Below are 17883 nucleotides of genomic sequence, written 5' to 3'. Positions count from 1 at the left end.
GCATGCCATATCATTAATCTAATTGTTAAATGTGGGTTTAAGAGAGTTAATGTACACATCGACGCTGTTCGTCAAGCAATCACGTGGTTAACTGCTTCAAACCCACGGATTGCACAGTGGAAAAGGTATTGTTGTGCATCGGGTGAGCCCCCACGTAAGTTTTTAACTGATGCAGACCATGGGTGGAATGCCACTTATTTTATGTTAAAGTTTGTATTACCTTACAAGGATTTACTTACTGTTTTCCTTCAAACAAGTAATGGCCCAAAAAACAGTGATGGCCAGCCAATACTGACTGATCATACCTGGCACATTGTTGAAAGGTTCAATCAATTTCTTGAAACGTTTCATGACTGTACTCTTCTGTTATCTCAAGTATATTATCCAACAGCTAATTTAATTTTGCATAATATTCTTGAAATTGCCACTTTGTTGAAAGAGTATGAAAATGATGACCTTTTAATGCCCGTTGTCTTTAATATGAAACAAAAATATCTTAAATATTGGAAAGACATCCCCATGTTGTATTCTTTTGCATTTATTCTTGATCCTAGGGGAAAATTACGGGGATTCCTCGATATTCTTTCACTTATTGGAGATATTATTAATGTTGATTATTCTACCTATTATGCTGATGTCAAAACTAAATTCTATGAGGTATTTCGAAAGTATGAATTAAAGTTTCAGGGAGATCGCTTGCAAAGACCCCCACCTGTCCCTGCAGCAGGTAAGAAAAAATTACAGTGGAGCAGAATTTGGGGTGGTTCATCTTCTAGCCATGGTGGTGGTACCAGTTCATCAGCAGCAAGTGGGGACGCTAGATCGCATGGTCCTGCCGAAGAGTTGTCCAACTATTTGGATAGCGATGCCATCAGGCATGAAACGTCAGACTTCAACGTACTCGGGTGGTGGAATGATCATAAGATGTCATATCCTGTGCTATCAAAACTAGCACGGGATGTGTTGACGGTGCCCGTATCTTCGGTATCCTCCGAATCAGCCTTCAGTCTATGCGGAAGAATTATCGAGGATAGGAGAACAAGTCTGAGCAGCGATCATGTGGAAATACTATTAAGCGTCAAAGACTGGGAACTTGCTGCAGAACATGCCCAATACACTGCTGACAACCAAGAATTGGCCGCACAGTTCGAAAACCTTTATTTAGATGATGAACAATTAGGGTAGCTAGTTTATATTTTTTAAGTATTGACCTGTTAGCTGTACTCTTTTCTTTGTCATGGTTTTCTCAAATATGAGTTTTTACATGACAAAGTTTTTAACGAGGCAGCATGTATCATGTAAACATCAATAAAGGTCATTACTCTTTTTTCCCCATATTTTTCTAATATTTTTCTAAGTCTAATTATTTTTCTATTTTTCTCCAACTATCCATTAATTTTCTCTTAGCTTAGTTAACTTTCGGACCTTTCTCTTTGATTTGAATTGTTCCACTGACAGAGTGATAGGCGATAGACACACGGACAGAGGCAAGTCACTGAGTCAGCATTCAGCAAGTCCAGCGCCACGTGTCGCCCTTCGGCCGGCCGGTCCCGCGGCCCCGGCCGCTTGCTCCCGCGTGCCGCATCTAAATTTTCATCCGCGCTGCGCCTTGTCGGCATTGTCGCCTTGCCAGCTTGCCTGCAGTCGATCGTGCCAACGGGCCGACCATGACCCATGGGCCATTGACGTGCCCGTGCCGGCATGGCACGGCACGACGTTCCCTCGGGCCGTGCTTGGGCCGGGGAGTAGGCACGTGGGCCGGCACGGCACGGCCTGTTACAGGAGTCGTGCCTAACGGGCCGTGCCCTAGCGGGCCGTGCCGCCGGCGTGCCCGTGCCGTGCTGGGCCGGGCCGCCCGTTTGGCCAGGTATAGTCGTATGCCCCCGGCCCACTGATCAATTAATTTGTGTGTGGACCCGTCGGATTCTCAATCGTATGTTCCCTCCCTGAGCGGTCCAACAATTGAACTGCACGATCTACACATGTACATGCACAACTCACATATATTGTACTCCTATCATCTATCTACTCACTGCGTCTGTGCCTCTATGGGTTTTCTTCAAACATCGACAACATTCACATCATATATATCTAATTCAAATCAATTAGAACTTATTTTTCATGAACACGTAAAAGCTTTATATGTCAATATATTAGAAAAAGAGTAGCATACATCGATAACAAAGCTAGAGCTAGGCGGTTAAGGCTGGGGGTAGGAGGGTACAACGTGACACTAAAAAGCTGGCTAAAACTCCTATGAGATAGGTGAGAAACAAAACTAAGCTAAGCTATGTGTATAATAGCCTGTTAGCCTCCCAACAGGAATCACCGTTGCCTCAACCAGCACTAAATTAATTATTACTGGCTAGCTAGAATATATAGATATTCACGTCACAATTTTTTTGCAAACACACAAAAGGATTATACGTCAATATATTAGAAATACACGACGCAACCGGCTAGGCGGCCATTGCCAAAGGACAAAGACAGGAAAAATAAGACTGCTAGCTAGGTTATTAATATTCTTCTTAAATTTGGTTTGATTTAGAACAAACATATATACATCCTATTTTGTTTGTTCCAACATACTGGTATGAGCATGTAAGTGTTCAAGATTGTTGCACCTGTCGTTGTCTTTGACTTCTGGTTGAATCAACTTTTGGCATGTACTTTTTTTTTTTTTTGAACAGCACGTACCTTCTCCTTCTTTGACCCAGCAAATGTACACGTAGAACATATTCTCTCTTATTCATTATTTATATTATAAGTCGTTTTAAATTTTTTCTTAGTCGATTTTTTTATTATTAACCAAATTATATAAAAACATAAAAAATAATATCAAACAAATATACTATTAAAATATATTTACATTTAGTTTTAATGAAGCTAATTTGATAATATAAGAGTTACTACATTTCTCTAAAAACTTGGGTCAAAATTACATGAGTTTGGCTTAGAAAAAAATTAAAGCAACTTATAATATGAAACGGAGGGAGTACTTGTTAGTACATGTTTAATTTGTGTCAGATTAATGTCTTCCTTGTTTAGGGTTTGATTAGAGAGTAACATACTTGCATATATTTGACCATCAAATTCCTTCTCTTAACATACCTAGCAAATGCCAATGCTTTGATGTAACAAAAAGAATAAAATATCATAATATGTCACAACAAAATATATTTGTTTATCAAATATAGTAGTATGACTTGTTTGCTAATTTAATTACCTGTTATTCACTTATTTGAATCAAATGTTGGACTATTTCATAATATTAAAAAATCAATGGACAATTTGTAACATTTACAAAAGCAATAATGGAGTGACGGATTTACTATCACCATCACTATAGGTTTTTAGAGGGGTATAGAAATGCCTTTTCTTTCGATCAAGTACCAGATTTTTTTGATTTTTCAATATTAAAGTTTAATTAGCTCACGCAAAAAAAAAAGTCTAATTAGCAGACTTTGAGAATGCTAACTTGTGTTCTCCTCCTGTCGCAGGTGTTTTTTTATGTGCCTTTTTGTCCTTGTGAGAGTGTTTGCATGTTTGGAGGTCGGAAAACCCCTATTAGTATCTGTTTTTGTTCAACCGAAGCTGAAAAAGAAATACATTTGGGTAGCGGAAAAATAAATAGTGGTGAGATCAAATATAGAGCCGCTAAAAGTGATGTACATGTTCTGAGGCCCTAATTACTGTTTCTCAATTAAATGCTACTGGCCCATAAATAATTAGGGGGCTACCTAGGGACTGTGAATTAATTTACCATGCATACCACTATGCCAGCATATGTCTAGGTGACGAGATTGTGGTGACGTCAACTTGATTCAGTGGGCATGACAGTATGAACATATCGATGGGCAGACTGTGCAAGTTTTACCATTTAAAAGTGCAGTGTACTCGTCTTAAATTTTAATTACCACCAGCCCAATTAATCCTGAAAACTTACTCCCATCCTACATAGACAACTATGTAGTACAATGTGTGGAGTGGAGTTGAATACAACTGTAGAATTCACTAGTAGCTAGTATAGTTCTAGTAACTAGTAGTAGCTAGTATAGTTCTAGTAGAGAATTGAGTAATTAGTAGTAGTACGTAGTTTAGGTGCAAACTATATATATACCACACGGTTGGAGTATAATCTGCGTAGTGATTCATGACAAATTAGTGGTCTAAAACTGAACCGCGTAAAAAGCTCAGGTGATTAATTAGAACTTGGTGTTGAACGTACTACCTGATGATCTATCAAGCTAGCACTAAGAAACTGAGGCCCTGTTTAGATGGGACTAAAACTTTTAAGTCCCTATCACATCGGATGTTTGAAAATTAATTATAAATATTAAACGTAGACTATTAATAAAACCCATCCATAATCTTGGACTAATTTACGAGACGAATCTAATGAGCCTAATTAATCCATGATTAGCCTATGTGATGCTACAGTAAACATTCTCTAATTATAGATTAATTAGGCTTAAAAAATTTGTCTCGTGAATTAGCTTTCATTTATGTAATTAGTTTTGTAAGTAGTCTATATTTAATACTCTAAATTAGTGTCTAAAGACAGGGACTAAAGTTAAGTCCCTGGATCTAAACACCACCTGAGTCCATATATATGAGCTCCATTCAGCATGCGTGTGGTAGGAGTTTAATTTAGTTTTTATGCGTCACACTGCAAGATGCATGAAGGTTCTTCTTCTCCTATATATGTATATTAATTAATCTAGCTAGAGAGAGAGAGAGAGAGCTAGTGGTTGCAACTTGCAAATTAGTCTAAGTCCAACTTATTCTACTGATAGTCCAATAAGCATGTGCTACATGCATCATATCAATCCATGAGATCTATCGATCTTCCCCTGCAGTTGCCTGAGCCGATTATATTAGGGTACAAGTTGTCTTAGCTGAGGTAATTGTAGGGCCATATTGAACAGCACTGCATACACGCACCATCATCCTGCATATCTCGTTTAATTGTGTATATATATAGCCACATTAAAGTACACACTTGTGACAAACCTGATTAACCACACTGCCACAAAGCCAGGTGATCATCTCCCTTAATCAGCTTCCATTAATTCTTCCACAACTATCTAGCTAGCACCGATTAAGAACAGCAGCTATCTTAATCAGAGAGCTTGATATCTTAATTAGGAATCAAGGAGATGAAGAACAGCAGCAACAAGAGGCCACTAGTTGCTGATCAATGGCATCCTTCTTCTGTTTGCTGCGACCACCGGGCGGCGTTGAGGGAGATAGCCAGGGGGCAGTCTCTGGTGACGCAGCTCCGGGCCATCGTGTTGCCGGCGCTTCACTCCGACGAGCGAGGCGACCTCGCCGCTCAGATGTTGGAGGGCATCCTCGACTGCTCCAGGAAAGCCATCTCTGAGCTACAGCTTCAGCTCTCTTCTGATTCTCCGCATGATGATGATGGCCATCTTGATGACAAAAGGAGAGTCAGGAAGATTGTTTCCTCTTCTTCTGATGATGATGATCACAGCAGCAGCAAGGCAGCTGAGGATCACAACGCCAAGCCTCTTCGCCAACACAAGAGAAGGTACAAATTATATCTACTTCTGTAAATAAATTTCATTTCTCATGTTTTTCAGTCCTCTGGTTTCACAAACATTTGAATTCATCAACGATTTCTGTTCTTGGTTTTACTGATTGTATCATCTCCAATCAATTACAAACAACAGGAGGTTTGGTGATTCGGTGTCGCTTGAAACTCCAGTGCCACACTACGATGGCCACCAATGGAGGAAATACGGGCAGAAGCACATCAACAACTCCAAACACCCAAGGTATGTAATCAGACATTCATGAATTAATAGTTTCATTCAATTAATTACACCCTTGATTAATCGTGTTATCAAGATCTAATCAGTATAAACACCAACTAATATATATATCTGCATCAATCTGAATTGAGCAGGAGCTACTATAGATGCACCTACAGGCAGGAAGAGAAGTGCAAGGCTACAAAGACGGTGCAGCAGCGAGAAGACCTGCACCATGCCAACAGCTACAATGGCGATCATCCCGTCATGTACACGGTGGTCTACTACGGCCAGCACACCTGCTGCAAGGGCCCTGCGGCATCAGCTGATGATCATGTCGTCGTCGAAGCATCACAGATTAGCACCGACAGCCATTGCCAGAGTCCGGGCAGCAGCAGCAGCGAGCTGCAGGCTGCGGCACACGCCGGTGACAGCAGCCAGTGCAGCAACATCTCCGTCACCTGTTCATCATCAGTCGTCGTTGAGGATTGCAATAAGCTTCTTGACATGCTGCCAGCTGCTGATGAACTGACCACTGATGTCTTGTTGTTCGACATGACTGCATATGCACCTTTAGATTTGGATATCAACTGGGAAATGGATACAAATGCTCTGTGGGCTTGAAAAAGTTTTGTAATTAAACTGATCTATCTGTAACACGTCAACAAACGAGTTAAATTTATCTATACCCTTTTGCAAGTACTGAAAATTATTTCTTCGTAGCCGGTTTGATCAGCGTACTAGTAGATACACAACACAAATAAGCTTTGCTTTCCTTCAGAGAGCAGCATTAATCAACCGAAATAAAAGATCTAGATTAAAAAAAAACTATATATATCAGCTTAATTCAATTGAAGTGTCTTTATCTCTTGGAATAGTCACAGTGCATCGGATGCTGCCTGCTCCAGATCGATCTACTGCTTATCTTCTTCAGGCATGCATAAATTAATCGTGCTCTGTTTATAGGACGCTACAACAATACCTTATTTGGGAAATCATATGATTAGAGTACCATGCATTAGGTGCACACTTAACAGCAAGCAACAACGACCAGTGGTTAACAGCTTTAGCTGCTGCTAGCTGATCAGCACCATGTACTAATTAATTATTGTACAATGACGTATATGCGATTAAATAAGCAGGGGATCTGACCCACAGCCGCCACAGGTTTGTCGCATATGCACTTGAATACCATGAATCTATATCCACTGCTTATATACTAGTATTGTAGTTAAACATGCACTCTGTACATAAATATATGCACTTGCAGAATTGAAGTTGCAGCTACAGATTATATTAGCTACCTGGCCAGTGTCTGGACATGACACCCACATCTACTTACGTTGTACATAAATCATGGTGCCCTATATTTATTCAAGTGTGCAAATTGGATTTTGTGATGGGGAAATTTCATCTGCTAAAATAGTTAACAGAATCTCATTAGCCTACGAGGTGCTTACTATGGATGGATCAATTAGTTTACTAAATCACCTGCCATTTCACCAAACACCTGACAGGATCTAAGAGAGACAATGACTGCGTTTATTACATCCACGTTTATTACATCCATTTGCATTGTTGAATATGCCCCTTCAGCCAACAAATATAATGGAGTAGGCAGTAAGCAAAAGTGAATATCGTATTACATATATCTCGGCCATATATTTCTAGTATTCGACATACCTTTAATTATTTGGACACCCAGAAATCAAAAGTAGTGAAATTATTAAAGTTTCTCAAAACAACATTGAGACACGTCATCAACAAAATATGGACCGTCCGATTCCTATTCAGAAAGTTTCAGGCCGTTAGATCCTAGATCGGCGAAATATCTTCTTAGTCCTTCTAGAAATTTCTTTCACAACGAGGTCCTTCCACGTCCCTGCGGTAAAAAAAAGAAGAAGAAAGAACGCGACTCTTCTCGTCTTCACGCCGCCTCCGCTCCTGAGGCCCAGCCGCCGCGCGCCGCCTCTTCTCCCAAGCCGCCGCTACCTCCCCCTCTAGTCCTCTCCGTCTCCATTGCCGGCGTTACTCATCCCCTCATCACCGCGGCTCCATCCCACCCCTGCCGCCGCCGTATACCCCACCGGCACCGGCGCATCACATCCACCTCTAATCTCCCGCTACCCTGAAGAAGGGGGGAAAGGGATGACAGATGAATAGCGATGGCGAGGAGGAGGGTATCCGCAGGAGCTGCGTCCACACCTATTCACCAAATCGGTATCCAGGGCAGAACAACCAAGGTCACTCTCTTCTCTATTCCTCATTCTCTGTTTCCTTCTCTATCTTCCTTTCTTGACTGTTGATTGGATGTTAGCCTTTCAAATACTACTATATTGATTTGTATTATACGTATGCACCTTATGAATTCCAATATTAATTATCTTTATTAGGCTTTATTTCATAAGCCCAAAAATCGTATCAATTTAGGCTCCATGATTGGCTATAATTACAATTGAGAAAATCAAGTTTGGGACAACTGAGTAGAACTGCAAGTATCAGCAAATAAAAATATTTTGTAGAATGTAGATCTGTTTACTTATACTCAAAGTAAATGATTCTCTAAGGTATCGCACAACAGATGATGAAGTGTATCTAAATGTTTCATGAATCACAAACAAATACACCAAAAGAAAAATCCCAGCTTTAGCTTCAGAGGGACCAGACAAATTAGAGACTCATGTAAATCGATTATAGTTAGTATTAATTTACAGGAATGGTCCTAGGAGCAATCTGTCTCAGATGCATATACTGTACAGCTCAAGTCACCAATGCTTAATTACACTAATAATCTATTCATGGAGAGTGGATTACTATCTTCATTTATGACTGAATTAGAAAAATATTTGCTCATGGAAAGGATTTCAGCAGTTTACATAAGGGCTGCAATAATGTATACACTTCTATCTTGCTAAATTGTGTGCACTACTATTAAAAAGGATAATTATTCGGGTACCAGCTTTAGTTGGTATAGCCTTCCTGATTCCTATTATTTAATTTTTTTTCTAGAAGTTATTTATATCGCTGTTACTGAAGACATCTCGACTGAAATTATTTTTCCCTGCGCCTGCAACAGTAGAAAGTTCAGTAGCACATGTTGATTTAGGGAACTGTTTAAACAAAAAAGGTTAACTCACACAAGATGTAGTTTTGGCCAACATTGGCCCATATTAGGATGCTTCATTCTGATCCTATTTTATTTTGCATCAGCAGGCACTGCACGGCTGCAGCGTTGTAATTAAATCATCGACATCAGTGGTGGGGCCTTATGCTTGGGTACGCAGCGGAGGAGGGAGAAATAAATTATCTGTACTGACCATCGGTAAGTAATATTTACACCTATCCTTATTTTTCCAAGTGCCAGTAAAATGTCTTAGACTACTTGATCAAGCATAGAATTGAGCTATAAGAGCAATGAGTTTCAATGATATTTTGTGTGTGTGTAGAAGTGTGAATGATGTGTCGACAGGAAGAATGGGTTCTCGTATTAATGAATATATGTACTGATGACGATATATGCCTCCATTATTCTGCTGCTGAAGGTTGAGCGTGTTGTAGTCTATCATTTATAATATTCGTTCAGTTTTTTAATTTGATCGAGCCATATGAATATCATATCAACATTGCTAGACTATATCTCAAAAAAAAAAACATTGCTAGACCATCTAGCTTCAGTATGAATTTTGTGACGATCACGGATTTGTACCTTAGCACTCTTTGTTGAATCAGTTTTTCAAGAAGTCACACTGACTCACAAGAGAAATTGCATTGTCCTTGAAGAAAAATACATGGAGGTGTCTAAATTTTACACTAAAACTTTTGGTACCTGGAGGTACCAAATTTTATACTAGAAAATATGGTACCTCCTGGTACCTTATCAAGGATGGTAAAATTACCCGACTCACAAAGAGAAGCTTCACTAAGCACATTGTAAGTGTACTACTGCACATGCTTATGAGACTAGATACCAGTTAAGCCACTAGCTAGGAGGGAGATGGAAATTATCTATGTGGGACCTGCTAGAAATATCAGTGAAAACCATCTCTATGCCAGTTGAAACAATCATGGAAAAGGGTTTTAAGGCATTACTTGTACAGTTTTTGAAGTTCACGGTAAAAATAAACTTTTTCTTTGTTCAGTGCATAAAATATACCCCAAGCAGAATTCATAAGATAGAAGTCGATGTTTTTTCTACCTAAAATTAAAGCATCTTCATAGTTACAGGTGCTCTTGAGTCTTGAAAATATCTCCTCTCCTAAAGTTATAAGAAATTAACAAAAGAGCATCCAAGCTTTACCTCGTTTCAGCGCATCAGCAAAAGAATGAGATGTTTAACATACATCTTATTTCTTTTCAAAGTTGATCCATCCATCCAGACCATCCTCGCCCGGCAGTAGTTCTCTTTTCAAAATCAGCTCCATTTTGTTTTTACCTGTCAATTTGATGGGCATTATTATATGCAAAACATTATATGTAAAACATAGTGAGATCATCAATACCGCAATGATTTGTACCTAGCTCAGTATATGGGTCATCCACTGGACCATTCAATTCAAGAATGAAGAAATAATCGATCCCATCAACTAAACCTAACAATTAATATATAGGTAATATTCAGGTTCTGATAGTGATTCAATGGACCCGGCTGGACATCGATCATACCATCATATATGGAAAGAAATTTATAAAACTGTCAAATTGGATTGAGGATTTTGGGCATGTGGCTTATGCAAGGCAGCGTCACCATGTCTTTGTGATAGTACTGTATTAGTGTCTGGATTCCTTGGGCCACCTTTTTTTTGAGAGATAGGGGCTCTTCTCAATCTGGGCTACGCAGGAAACATCTAGCCCGAAACTATAGATATGCCCCTTGGACTGGTTTAGTTGCAACCTTAACCTTAACCTTAACCTTGTTCAATTTTGTTGACAGATCCTCTGCCGCTCTGAACCCCTGAACATAACTACATAATGTTTATAACTCTTTGAGAAAATTTGATTCTATCATTGATGATAGGAGATCGATTTCACACATATTTCACAACTACAACATGGTGAGCAATTTTCTTCTATAAACACCAAGACTGTAACATCGATATCGACTTTTCAGTTGAATTATCAAGCTAGAATTCAGAATTTCAGAAGCCAAAGAGGAAACAGAACATGCCGAACCTTAGGCGGACAGAACGAAGCGGCAGAACACCTTGACTGTGTATGTTTGTCGCCGACCGGCTGCTCAGAACACAACAGGAAACAAAAAATGGCACGGTACTGGAGTACATCCATCCGGGCGTGCTGTCAAACTGAACATAAGGTATTGGCGTGTTCCTTCTTGACTCGCACGGTCACGCCATGTTTTTGATGGAGTAAAACATCCCGGTCACTAAATTCAAATAAGGAAAAGATATTGTTACTATAATTTATTACAAGTTCTCCATACAAGCAGAATAGCAAAAGATAAAGCCATAGCTGGATTGAATTTCCCCTTTTATATTTTTTCCCCTTCTTAGATGGTTGGCTTGGACAGATATTACGAGAAGATCTGCCATTGCTCTATAGCTTGATTAAAGTTAATATTGGCACAATTAATCAAGGCTAAGATACACGTTACTTTGCTCCACAAGATTATTCCAACAGATTCACCAAGCTAGTAATAATCCACTCGATCCAGATTACCAGATAGGTGTTTTAATTGGAAAGAACAAACATGCTTGAGTTAAACTAAAATTGAACCTGCTGGCCAGCCGGTTGGAACAATTGATTGCGTTCCATTGGAGTCAAAGCAAGCATGTCCCTATTCAGGGACCAGTAACGAGGGACAATTTGTGGTCCCCATATATCTTCTCTCTACAACCACCAGAAAACCAGAGCAATTTTTTGCATCCACATATGATGTGGAATGAAGCAGCTGCTCGCACATTTATATTATGGTAACTAGGTCTGTCAGCCAACAATCACAGGAATCATTGCTAGCCACAAGTCACCCCATCCATATCCTCCTGATCATCAAGTACAAACAGAAACGTTTTTCACCTATCAGTTATGGTTGGATGTTGTAATTTCATACACAGATATTTTTTTTAATGATATGCTCAAGTTCTTGATAAATCGCTTTTTTTCTTGGGCTGGGTCCGCTGGGATTTATGTTTACAATTGTTTATACACCTCTTCACAGTGATAATATGCTAAATACTCCATAGAATAAAATATAATAGACATGCAATCTCAATGGGATTATAGTCACCTAATATACAATACAAATTTTCTTTGTTCCAGAAAAGGGAAATTTGTTTGTTCCTCTACTCGATTACGATGTTCCTGGAGTAATTTTCTCCAAACTTCTTTTAGGATGAAGTTCTGAGCAAAAACTTAACCTTTTAGGTACTTTCACTAATAAAAGAAAACACTGATGCAGGCTCTGACGTAAGATATATGTAACTCAGGAGAGACATCCTAGAATAGAACCCATTTTTGCAATTTTTTAGAGTTACATCTGTCTCTCAGTCATAAAATTGTACTGGTATTTGATAATGACCTCACTTCGCTAGACTTTTGTTGTGAGAACATTTGAACAATCTCAATTCCTCCCATCATGGTGCTGCTGCTTGCTACCGGTATAAATATATGCCTAAAGCTGCAGTTAGCTAACACCTTCTGCCCTGACTATCATAGCCACATCTCCATAATAGACAAACTCATAAGATGAAAATTCTCGAATCTTTTGGTCATAGTGACTGTCAAGTAGTGATCAACATGATAGAGCACCAAAAGGCTCTCATGGTGGAGCTGCGTGGCATGGTCATGCCAATACTTCCGAGCGACAATGAACAAGCCAAGCTTGCTCTTTAACTCTTGGGAGATATATTAAGTTGCTCAGATAAGGCTATCTCCATGCTAGAACTTGGTGGAGACACTAACAAGCTGACCAATCTTGTTGGAGGTAAGAGAAAAGGTGACAAGCATATCATGGACAACCACAACTTGGAGGAGGAAGCCAAAGAAAGTGTTAGCAAGAGAAGGTATATGTATATATTACATGCCACTAGAGGAATGCCCACTAGCTTATCATTCATTGCTAACGAAATTTGATTGATCCTCTTGATTATGATAGAAAGAATGCAGAACACACAGGTTCAACTGTGGCTCAAGCACCTCACAATGATGGACATCAATGGAGGAAGTATGGTCAGAAATGGATCTCTAGAGCAAAACATTCCAGGTATAAATGAGCATATGAACTCCTGTTTATTTCCATTCCTCGAAGCATATTGATTTTATCTAACAGAAAAAAATATATACATCTAATGAGCTCATTTTCTTAAGCAGGAGCTACTACAGGTGTGCCAATAGTAAAGTGCAAGGCTGTCCTGCAACAAAGACAGTGCAACAAATGGATTCCAGTGGAAATGGAACATCAAAGTTGTTCAACGTTGACTACTATGGCCAACACACATGCAGGGGAGATGGCATAGCCAATCCATATGTTGTCGACACAGCCCATCACAGTATGGAACCTATCAATCAAAACGAATGCAATAGCCCTACACTTGAACACGAAGCCCATGAAGTTCAAGATGAAAGATTTGAAAACTTGTGTATGGTACAAAATATGCCAGAGTATTTGATAGATTTTGAATTGGAGAGAGCCTTCGAGTTTATTGTGAACTCACCATTGGGTTCTGAGCATTGGACGTTCGATGATTCAATAAGATGTGAGCACAGTCCAATATGCATATGGGGATGATGACTTGATGTTAGCTATAAGCTAGCTAGGAGTTTCTTTCAGGATGTGCTGTAATGATAAGTTGTGACCTGGTAAAAATACATAGCATTTTGCTCATGACTAAGAAGTAAACCTGAAATTAAGAAGCATGTGTATAAGCTATTATTATACTATTATAAAAATTGAAGATGTTTCCGCGGTCCGTCGTCCGTGTTTGAGTCGGTTATAAAAATTGAAGATGTTTCCGCGGTTCGTCATCCGTGTTTGAGTCGGTTTTAATTTTATGTTTTGGTTTTAATCTATATCTCTTCTCTTCTCTATCTCTATCTCTACTATTATTATAAAAATTGAAGATGTTTTTGCCAGTATTTTGGTACGTCATCCATGTATGAGTCGGTTTTTAAGTTCTTTTTCTTTTGAAAATACATATCCGTATTTGAGTCGGTTTTTAAGATCGTTCACTTTTGGTAATCTAGAAGGAATCATATAAGAAATCTGTTTAAAAAAACTTGCATGCTAACTTGAGATGATCGGACTCCTAACTACAGCTCGTGATTTTCTAAAAATATATATATCCAAGCGAACCCTCACAGTGAATTTCATCCTAACTAAACCATATAACAATAATAAGATTAAAATAGATTTCACCCGTTGCAACACACAGGCATTTTTTCTAGTTAATATCTCAAATTAGAAATCCTATGTGGTAGATACATATGTTGCAATGCCAATGCAGTGCTGGATATGGAAAAGTGATTCTGAGTGAGTTTGGCAGTTATTTCTGTATCACGCAAAATACTTGAAATTCTGAATAATACATTAATGGTATTGTGGAAATGTGGATACAAAAGACATATATATGCAAACCTTCAATTTTAGGCGTAAAATCTTTTTTCATATATATTTTTCCCCTTGTATAATTTTCCAGCTCCACACTGTTTCTCCAGTGTAATACAACCAACTGATAGCTAGAGTCACAGTCCCCCAGACCCCCACCCAAAAAAAAAAGAAAGAGAAAAGCTAGAGTCACAGTCACCAATATATTTCATGGATTGCTTCTTTAAAATGAATTGAAAAGGCAGTTGCAAGAACTTGTGTGTGCATTCATCTAAATTTCACATGCACGAGATGGCAATACTGGATGCAAACGCAACCACTAGCGTGTAAAGCATGTTGGTATCAAGTCCAATTTCCTTTCATCGGTCAATAGTAGCTAGCTAGAGTGCAAGTAGACAGGTGTTTGTTGACAATGGATGGAAGATATCCTGTATACACAGAGATACAGGACAAAAGGATCAGAGAGCTTCAGTGTTTTATCTTTGTCTGCTTAAACGGTTGCTCAATTAATCAGCACACACATATGTTGGAAATAAACTAGTAGAAAGATACTCCAGATTGTTGGGACACCCTTGCATTCATTTTCATCGCTTCCAACAATAATCACTAGAGCTTGGAGTTGAACTGTTCACTATTCAGCACAGCGATTTTTAATCAGGCAGGGGAATACTTGTGCAAAATTTGCGACGTTCTGTTAAAATCGATTTCTATTTCTCCATTGTCCCTATCGAGATGGTTTTTCTTCTTTACATTAAAAAAAAGTGATGATTTTCTTTTAGCAGGTACAATTCTAGATGATATATTGTTATCAGGTGAGGGCCCGTGCATAGTCTAGTTATTGTACTACAAAGAATAGTGGGTACTACTAAAATTATTCAGAAATCAGACAAAGCTATCGTAATTACGTAGCTCCTTCCATTACTGTTCGTTCTCTCCATCCACCTGTGTATCCGCCGGAAAAGATGAGCACCGCCGGCAAGGCCGAATCTGCTCCACCCTACCTATACGGTTCATGAATCCGATGCACACAAACTGTTGTTATATGCCACAGTAGGCAGAGATGGGATGCGGGCATTCACCCCCAAAATCGTAGTTGTCGCCTGAGCTGGGTGAGAAGGCCAATTGTGGGCGGTGGGTAGAAGGGTTTGGTGCGGAGAGAGTAGAGGCGGGGTGGGTTCCTCGGTGGCAGGGAAGACGGGGAGGAGCGCGCGGCGGAAGGCGAGCGGTAGGGTTGGTCTTGGCGGCGGAGAAGGCGCGAGCCCAATGCCGCGGCACCGACGGGGAAGGAAGGACTGCAGCCGAAGAAGATAGACAAATACAGGGACTGATATTGGGTTTGGTTTGGTTTGTGGGCTAAATAGGCCTTACCAAAGTTTGTCAATACCAAATTTTGTCAAGTTTTTGTATGACTAATTTTGTTAAGGCAAAGTTGTGTTTGGATTGAAGCTAAAATAGCCTAAGTTCACTATTGAAATGGCCTATTTTTTTTGGCAAAATTTGCTATAGGACACTCAAAAAATGTGTAATTAGCGTAAAAACGTGAATTGTCTGTAGGACACCGCAAAAAAGTGGTAATTATCTACTAGACACCGGTGACATTATTTTATTATTTTCTATGGAAACGGGAAGAAAAAGAACGGTAAAAGTACCGAAATGCCCCCGCGTCGTTTTGCTCCAGTTTCTTGTCCTTGACGTTGAGCTGCTGCGCAGCGCGGGTGTCCGCGGCGGCGGTGGCGAGGGAGCAGGCGGAGAGTGCGGCACAGCACAATGAGAAGGTGGAGCTGGAGTGACGCTGCGTGACGGCGCGACGTAGAAGGACAGTGCGCGCGAGAAAAGAGCACCGCGGCCAGGCGGCACGATGCGGGTGCGCGGAGGCCATGCCTGGGTGAGGAGGGGGTTGCCGGCGCTGGATTCGGGTGCAGGCACGGCCGACTGCGGGCTCGAGCGCGGCGTGGTGCGGAAGCGGCGCAATTCCGGTGTGGCTGGCGATGACGGCCGTGCTGCGGCGCAGGCACGGTGGTCGGCGTCATGCGGGGCTGCTCGGCTAGGTAGTGCACTGGCCGTGCGAGATGGCGCCGCGCCGGGTGTGCAGCAGCTTGCGGCAACTCGTGGCAGCGATGGGGCGCGTGGGTGCAGGCAGCGGCTAGCGGCCAGCAGCTCGCGGTGCAGTGCCGTGCAAGGCACAGCCGATGGGCAGCAGTTCTTCGTCGTCATGTGGCCCGCCCAAAGTTGTGTCTGCTCCGTTCATGCAACGGAGACGAACCGCGTGACGACGAGGCGTGTGTCGGTGCGGCGGAGAAGGACGGCGTCGGCGGCGCTGCAGCACGGTGTGTCTCGTCGGGAGGAAGAGAACAAGAAAATAGAAGAGAGGCTGACATCCTTGACCCACATAATCGTTGACCTGGCTGGTCTTTTACGATTGTTTCTCTCTCCCTGTTGTTTGGAAATAATAAAATAATGTCTTCGGTGTCTAGTAGCTAATTATCACTTTTTTGCGGTGTCCTACAGCCAATTTACATTTTTACAGTGTCCCACGGCTAATTACACATCTTTTGAGTGTCCTGAAGCAAATTTTGCCTTTTTTTTAAGCATGCCAAAATTTGGCTTTAAACCGAATAGACACTAAACACTATTAAAATTGTCAAATATTAGTAAGTCTAATTTAGACCTCAAACCAAACCAGCCCGTAAATACTGAAGTACAAAATAGGTCCAATTTACAAAATTCCTTATCAGTTATCATCATCAGGAATTCAGGAATCAAGGATCCTAATTGCAAAACTTCCATGTGGCTGAGTGGGCTATATCCTGGGCTTTAATTGGGCCTCTATGCGATGGGCCTAGGCCTTAGGCGCCTACCTATGGATCGCAAGAGCCCCAAATGAAAGGAAACCACGTTTTCCTACTTAAACCATGTACATTTAAGCCCATTTAGAAATTAGAACAGAAAGGAATAAGTTCACCGGAGGTCCCTCAACTTAACAGCGAGATTTTTTGAGATCCCTTAACCACAAAACCAGAAATCTTCACCCCTAAACTATACAAAACCGTTCACTCAAGATCCCTAGGCAGTATATATGGGTGGTTTCGTTGACGTGGCATCCTAGTCAGCCAAAAAAATTTTAAAAAATACGTGGGGCCCACATGTTAGCTGCACATTTTTTTTCTCCTTCCTTCTCCTTCTCTCCTCTTTTCTCTCTTCTCTATTTCTCTTCTTCAGTGAGGGAGGCCGGCGGCAGGTGGAGCAGCGCGCGCGGATGCGGGTGGCGCAGCAGAGGGCAAGCGCGGCAGCGGAGCGGCGGCGGGCGCAAGCGCGGCGGGCCGAGCAGTGGAGCGCGAGCACAGCTGCGGGCAGAGAAGCAGAGGGCGAGCGTGGCAGCGGAGCGGAGGTGGGCGAGCGCGGAGGCGCATCCAGCCCACCCCAACCGACCAAAGCACGCCCTTTGCCCTCGGCCATAAGCCCCGCCGCCAAGTCGCCGTCGCCGTCCTCCCCGTCGTCATCGAGCGGCAGCGATGACTTCGCGGTGCTCCTCGACGCGGAGCTCGAGCTCAC

The 17883-nt window shown here is 41.2% G+C and overlaps 3 protein-coding genes and 1 long non-coding RNA gene across 8 annotated transcripts; 3 read left to right on the top strand and 1 right to left on the bottom strand.

Moving 5' to 3' along the window:
- Positions 1-264: 264 nt before the first annotated feature.
- Positions 265-1185, top strand: LOC107279614 (zinc finger BED domain-containing protein RICESLEEPER 1-like). The gene has a single exon (XM_015763623.3). It carries the CDS (start codon positions 463-465, stop codon positions 1183-1185), a length of 723 nt encoding a protein of 240 aa, XP_015619109.1. The 5' UTR covers positions 265-462.
- A 3721-nt stretch (positions 1186-4906) lies between these two features.
- LOC4351328 (WRKY DNA-binding transcription factor 70) lies at positions 4907-6473 on the top strand. Its single transcript, XM_015764535.3, has 4 exons — positions 4907-5041; positions 5149-5551; positions 5694-5798; positions 5930-6473. The coding sequence occupies exons 2-4, from the start codon at positions 5160-5162 to the stop codon at positions 6396-6398; spliced, it is 966 nt and encodes a 321-aa protein (XP_015620021.1). The 5' UTR covers positions 4907-5041; positions 5149-5159; the 3' UTR covers positions 6399-6473.
- A 1232-nt stretch (positions 6474-7705) lies between these two features.
- LOC4351327 (probable WRKY transcription factor 46) lies at positions 7706-13696 on the top strand. Of its 5 annotated transcripts, XR_003239929.2 has the most exons (6): positions 7706-8017; positions 8988-9096; positions 10882-11085; positions 12712-12790; positions 12883-12990; positions 13098-13696. XR_003239929.2 is itself a non-coding variant. In XM_015764539.3 (5 exons), exons 1-5 carry the CDS (start codon positions 7940-7942, stop codon positions 13513-13515), a joined length of 792 nt encoding a protein of 263 aa, XP_015620025.1. In that variant the 5' UTR covers positions 7706-7939; the 3' UTR covers positions 13516-13696. The 5 variants fall into 5 exon arrangements, 3 of the variants coding, with proteins under 3 accessions (XP_015620025.1, XP_015620023.1, XP_015620022.1); XR_001542154.3 differs by lacking the exon at positions 10882-11085 and having other exon boundaries at positions 12717-12790; XM_015764539.3 differs by lacking the exon at positions 10882-11085.
- On the bottom strand, positions 8434-11665 carry LOC107279787 (uncharacterized). The gene is made up of 3 exons (XR_003239930.2): positions 11505-11665; positions 10944-11154; positions 8434-10206 (listed from the first exon to the last, which is right to left on the bottom strand). It is a non-coding gene; the product is annotated as an uncharacterized lncRNA (long non-coding RNA).
- Positions 13697-17883: the final 4187 nt, after the last annotated feature.

This window comes from Oryza sativa, chromosome 12 (assembly GCF_034140825.1).
Source record: "Oryza sativa Japonica Group chromosome 12, ASM3414082v1".
Taxonomy (NCBI): Eukaryota; Viridiplantae; Streptophyta; class Magnoliopsida; order Poales; family Poaceae; genus Oryza; species Oryza sativa.
Note: the sequence above shows the minus strand (reverse complement) of the source record. Positions and strands in the feature narration are given on the sequence as shown.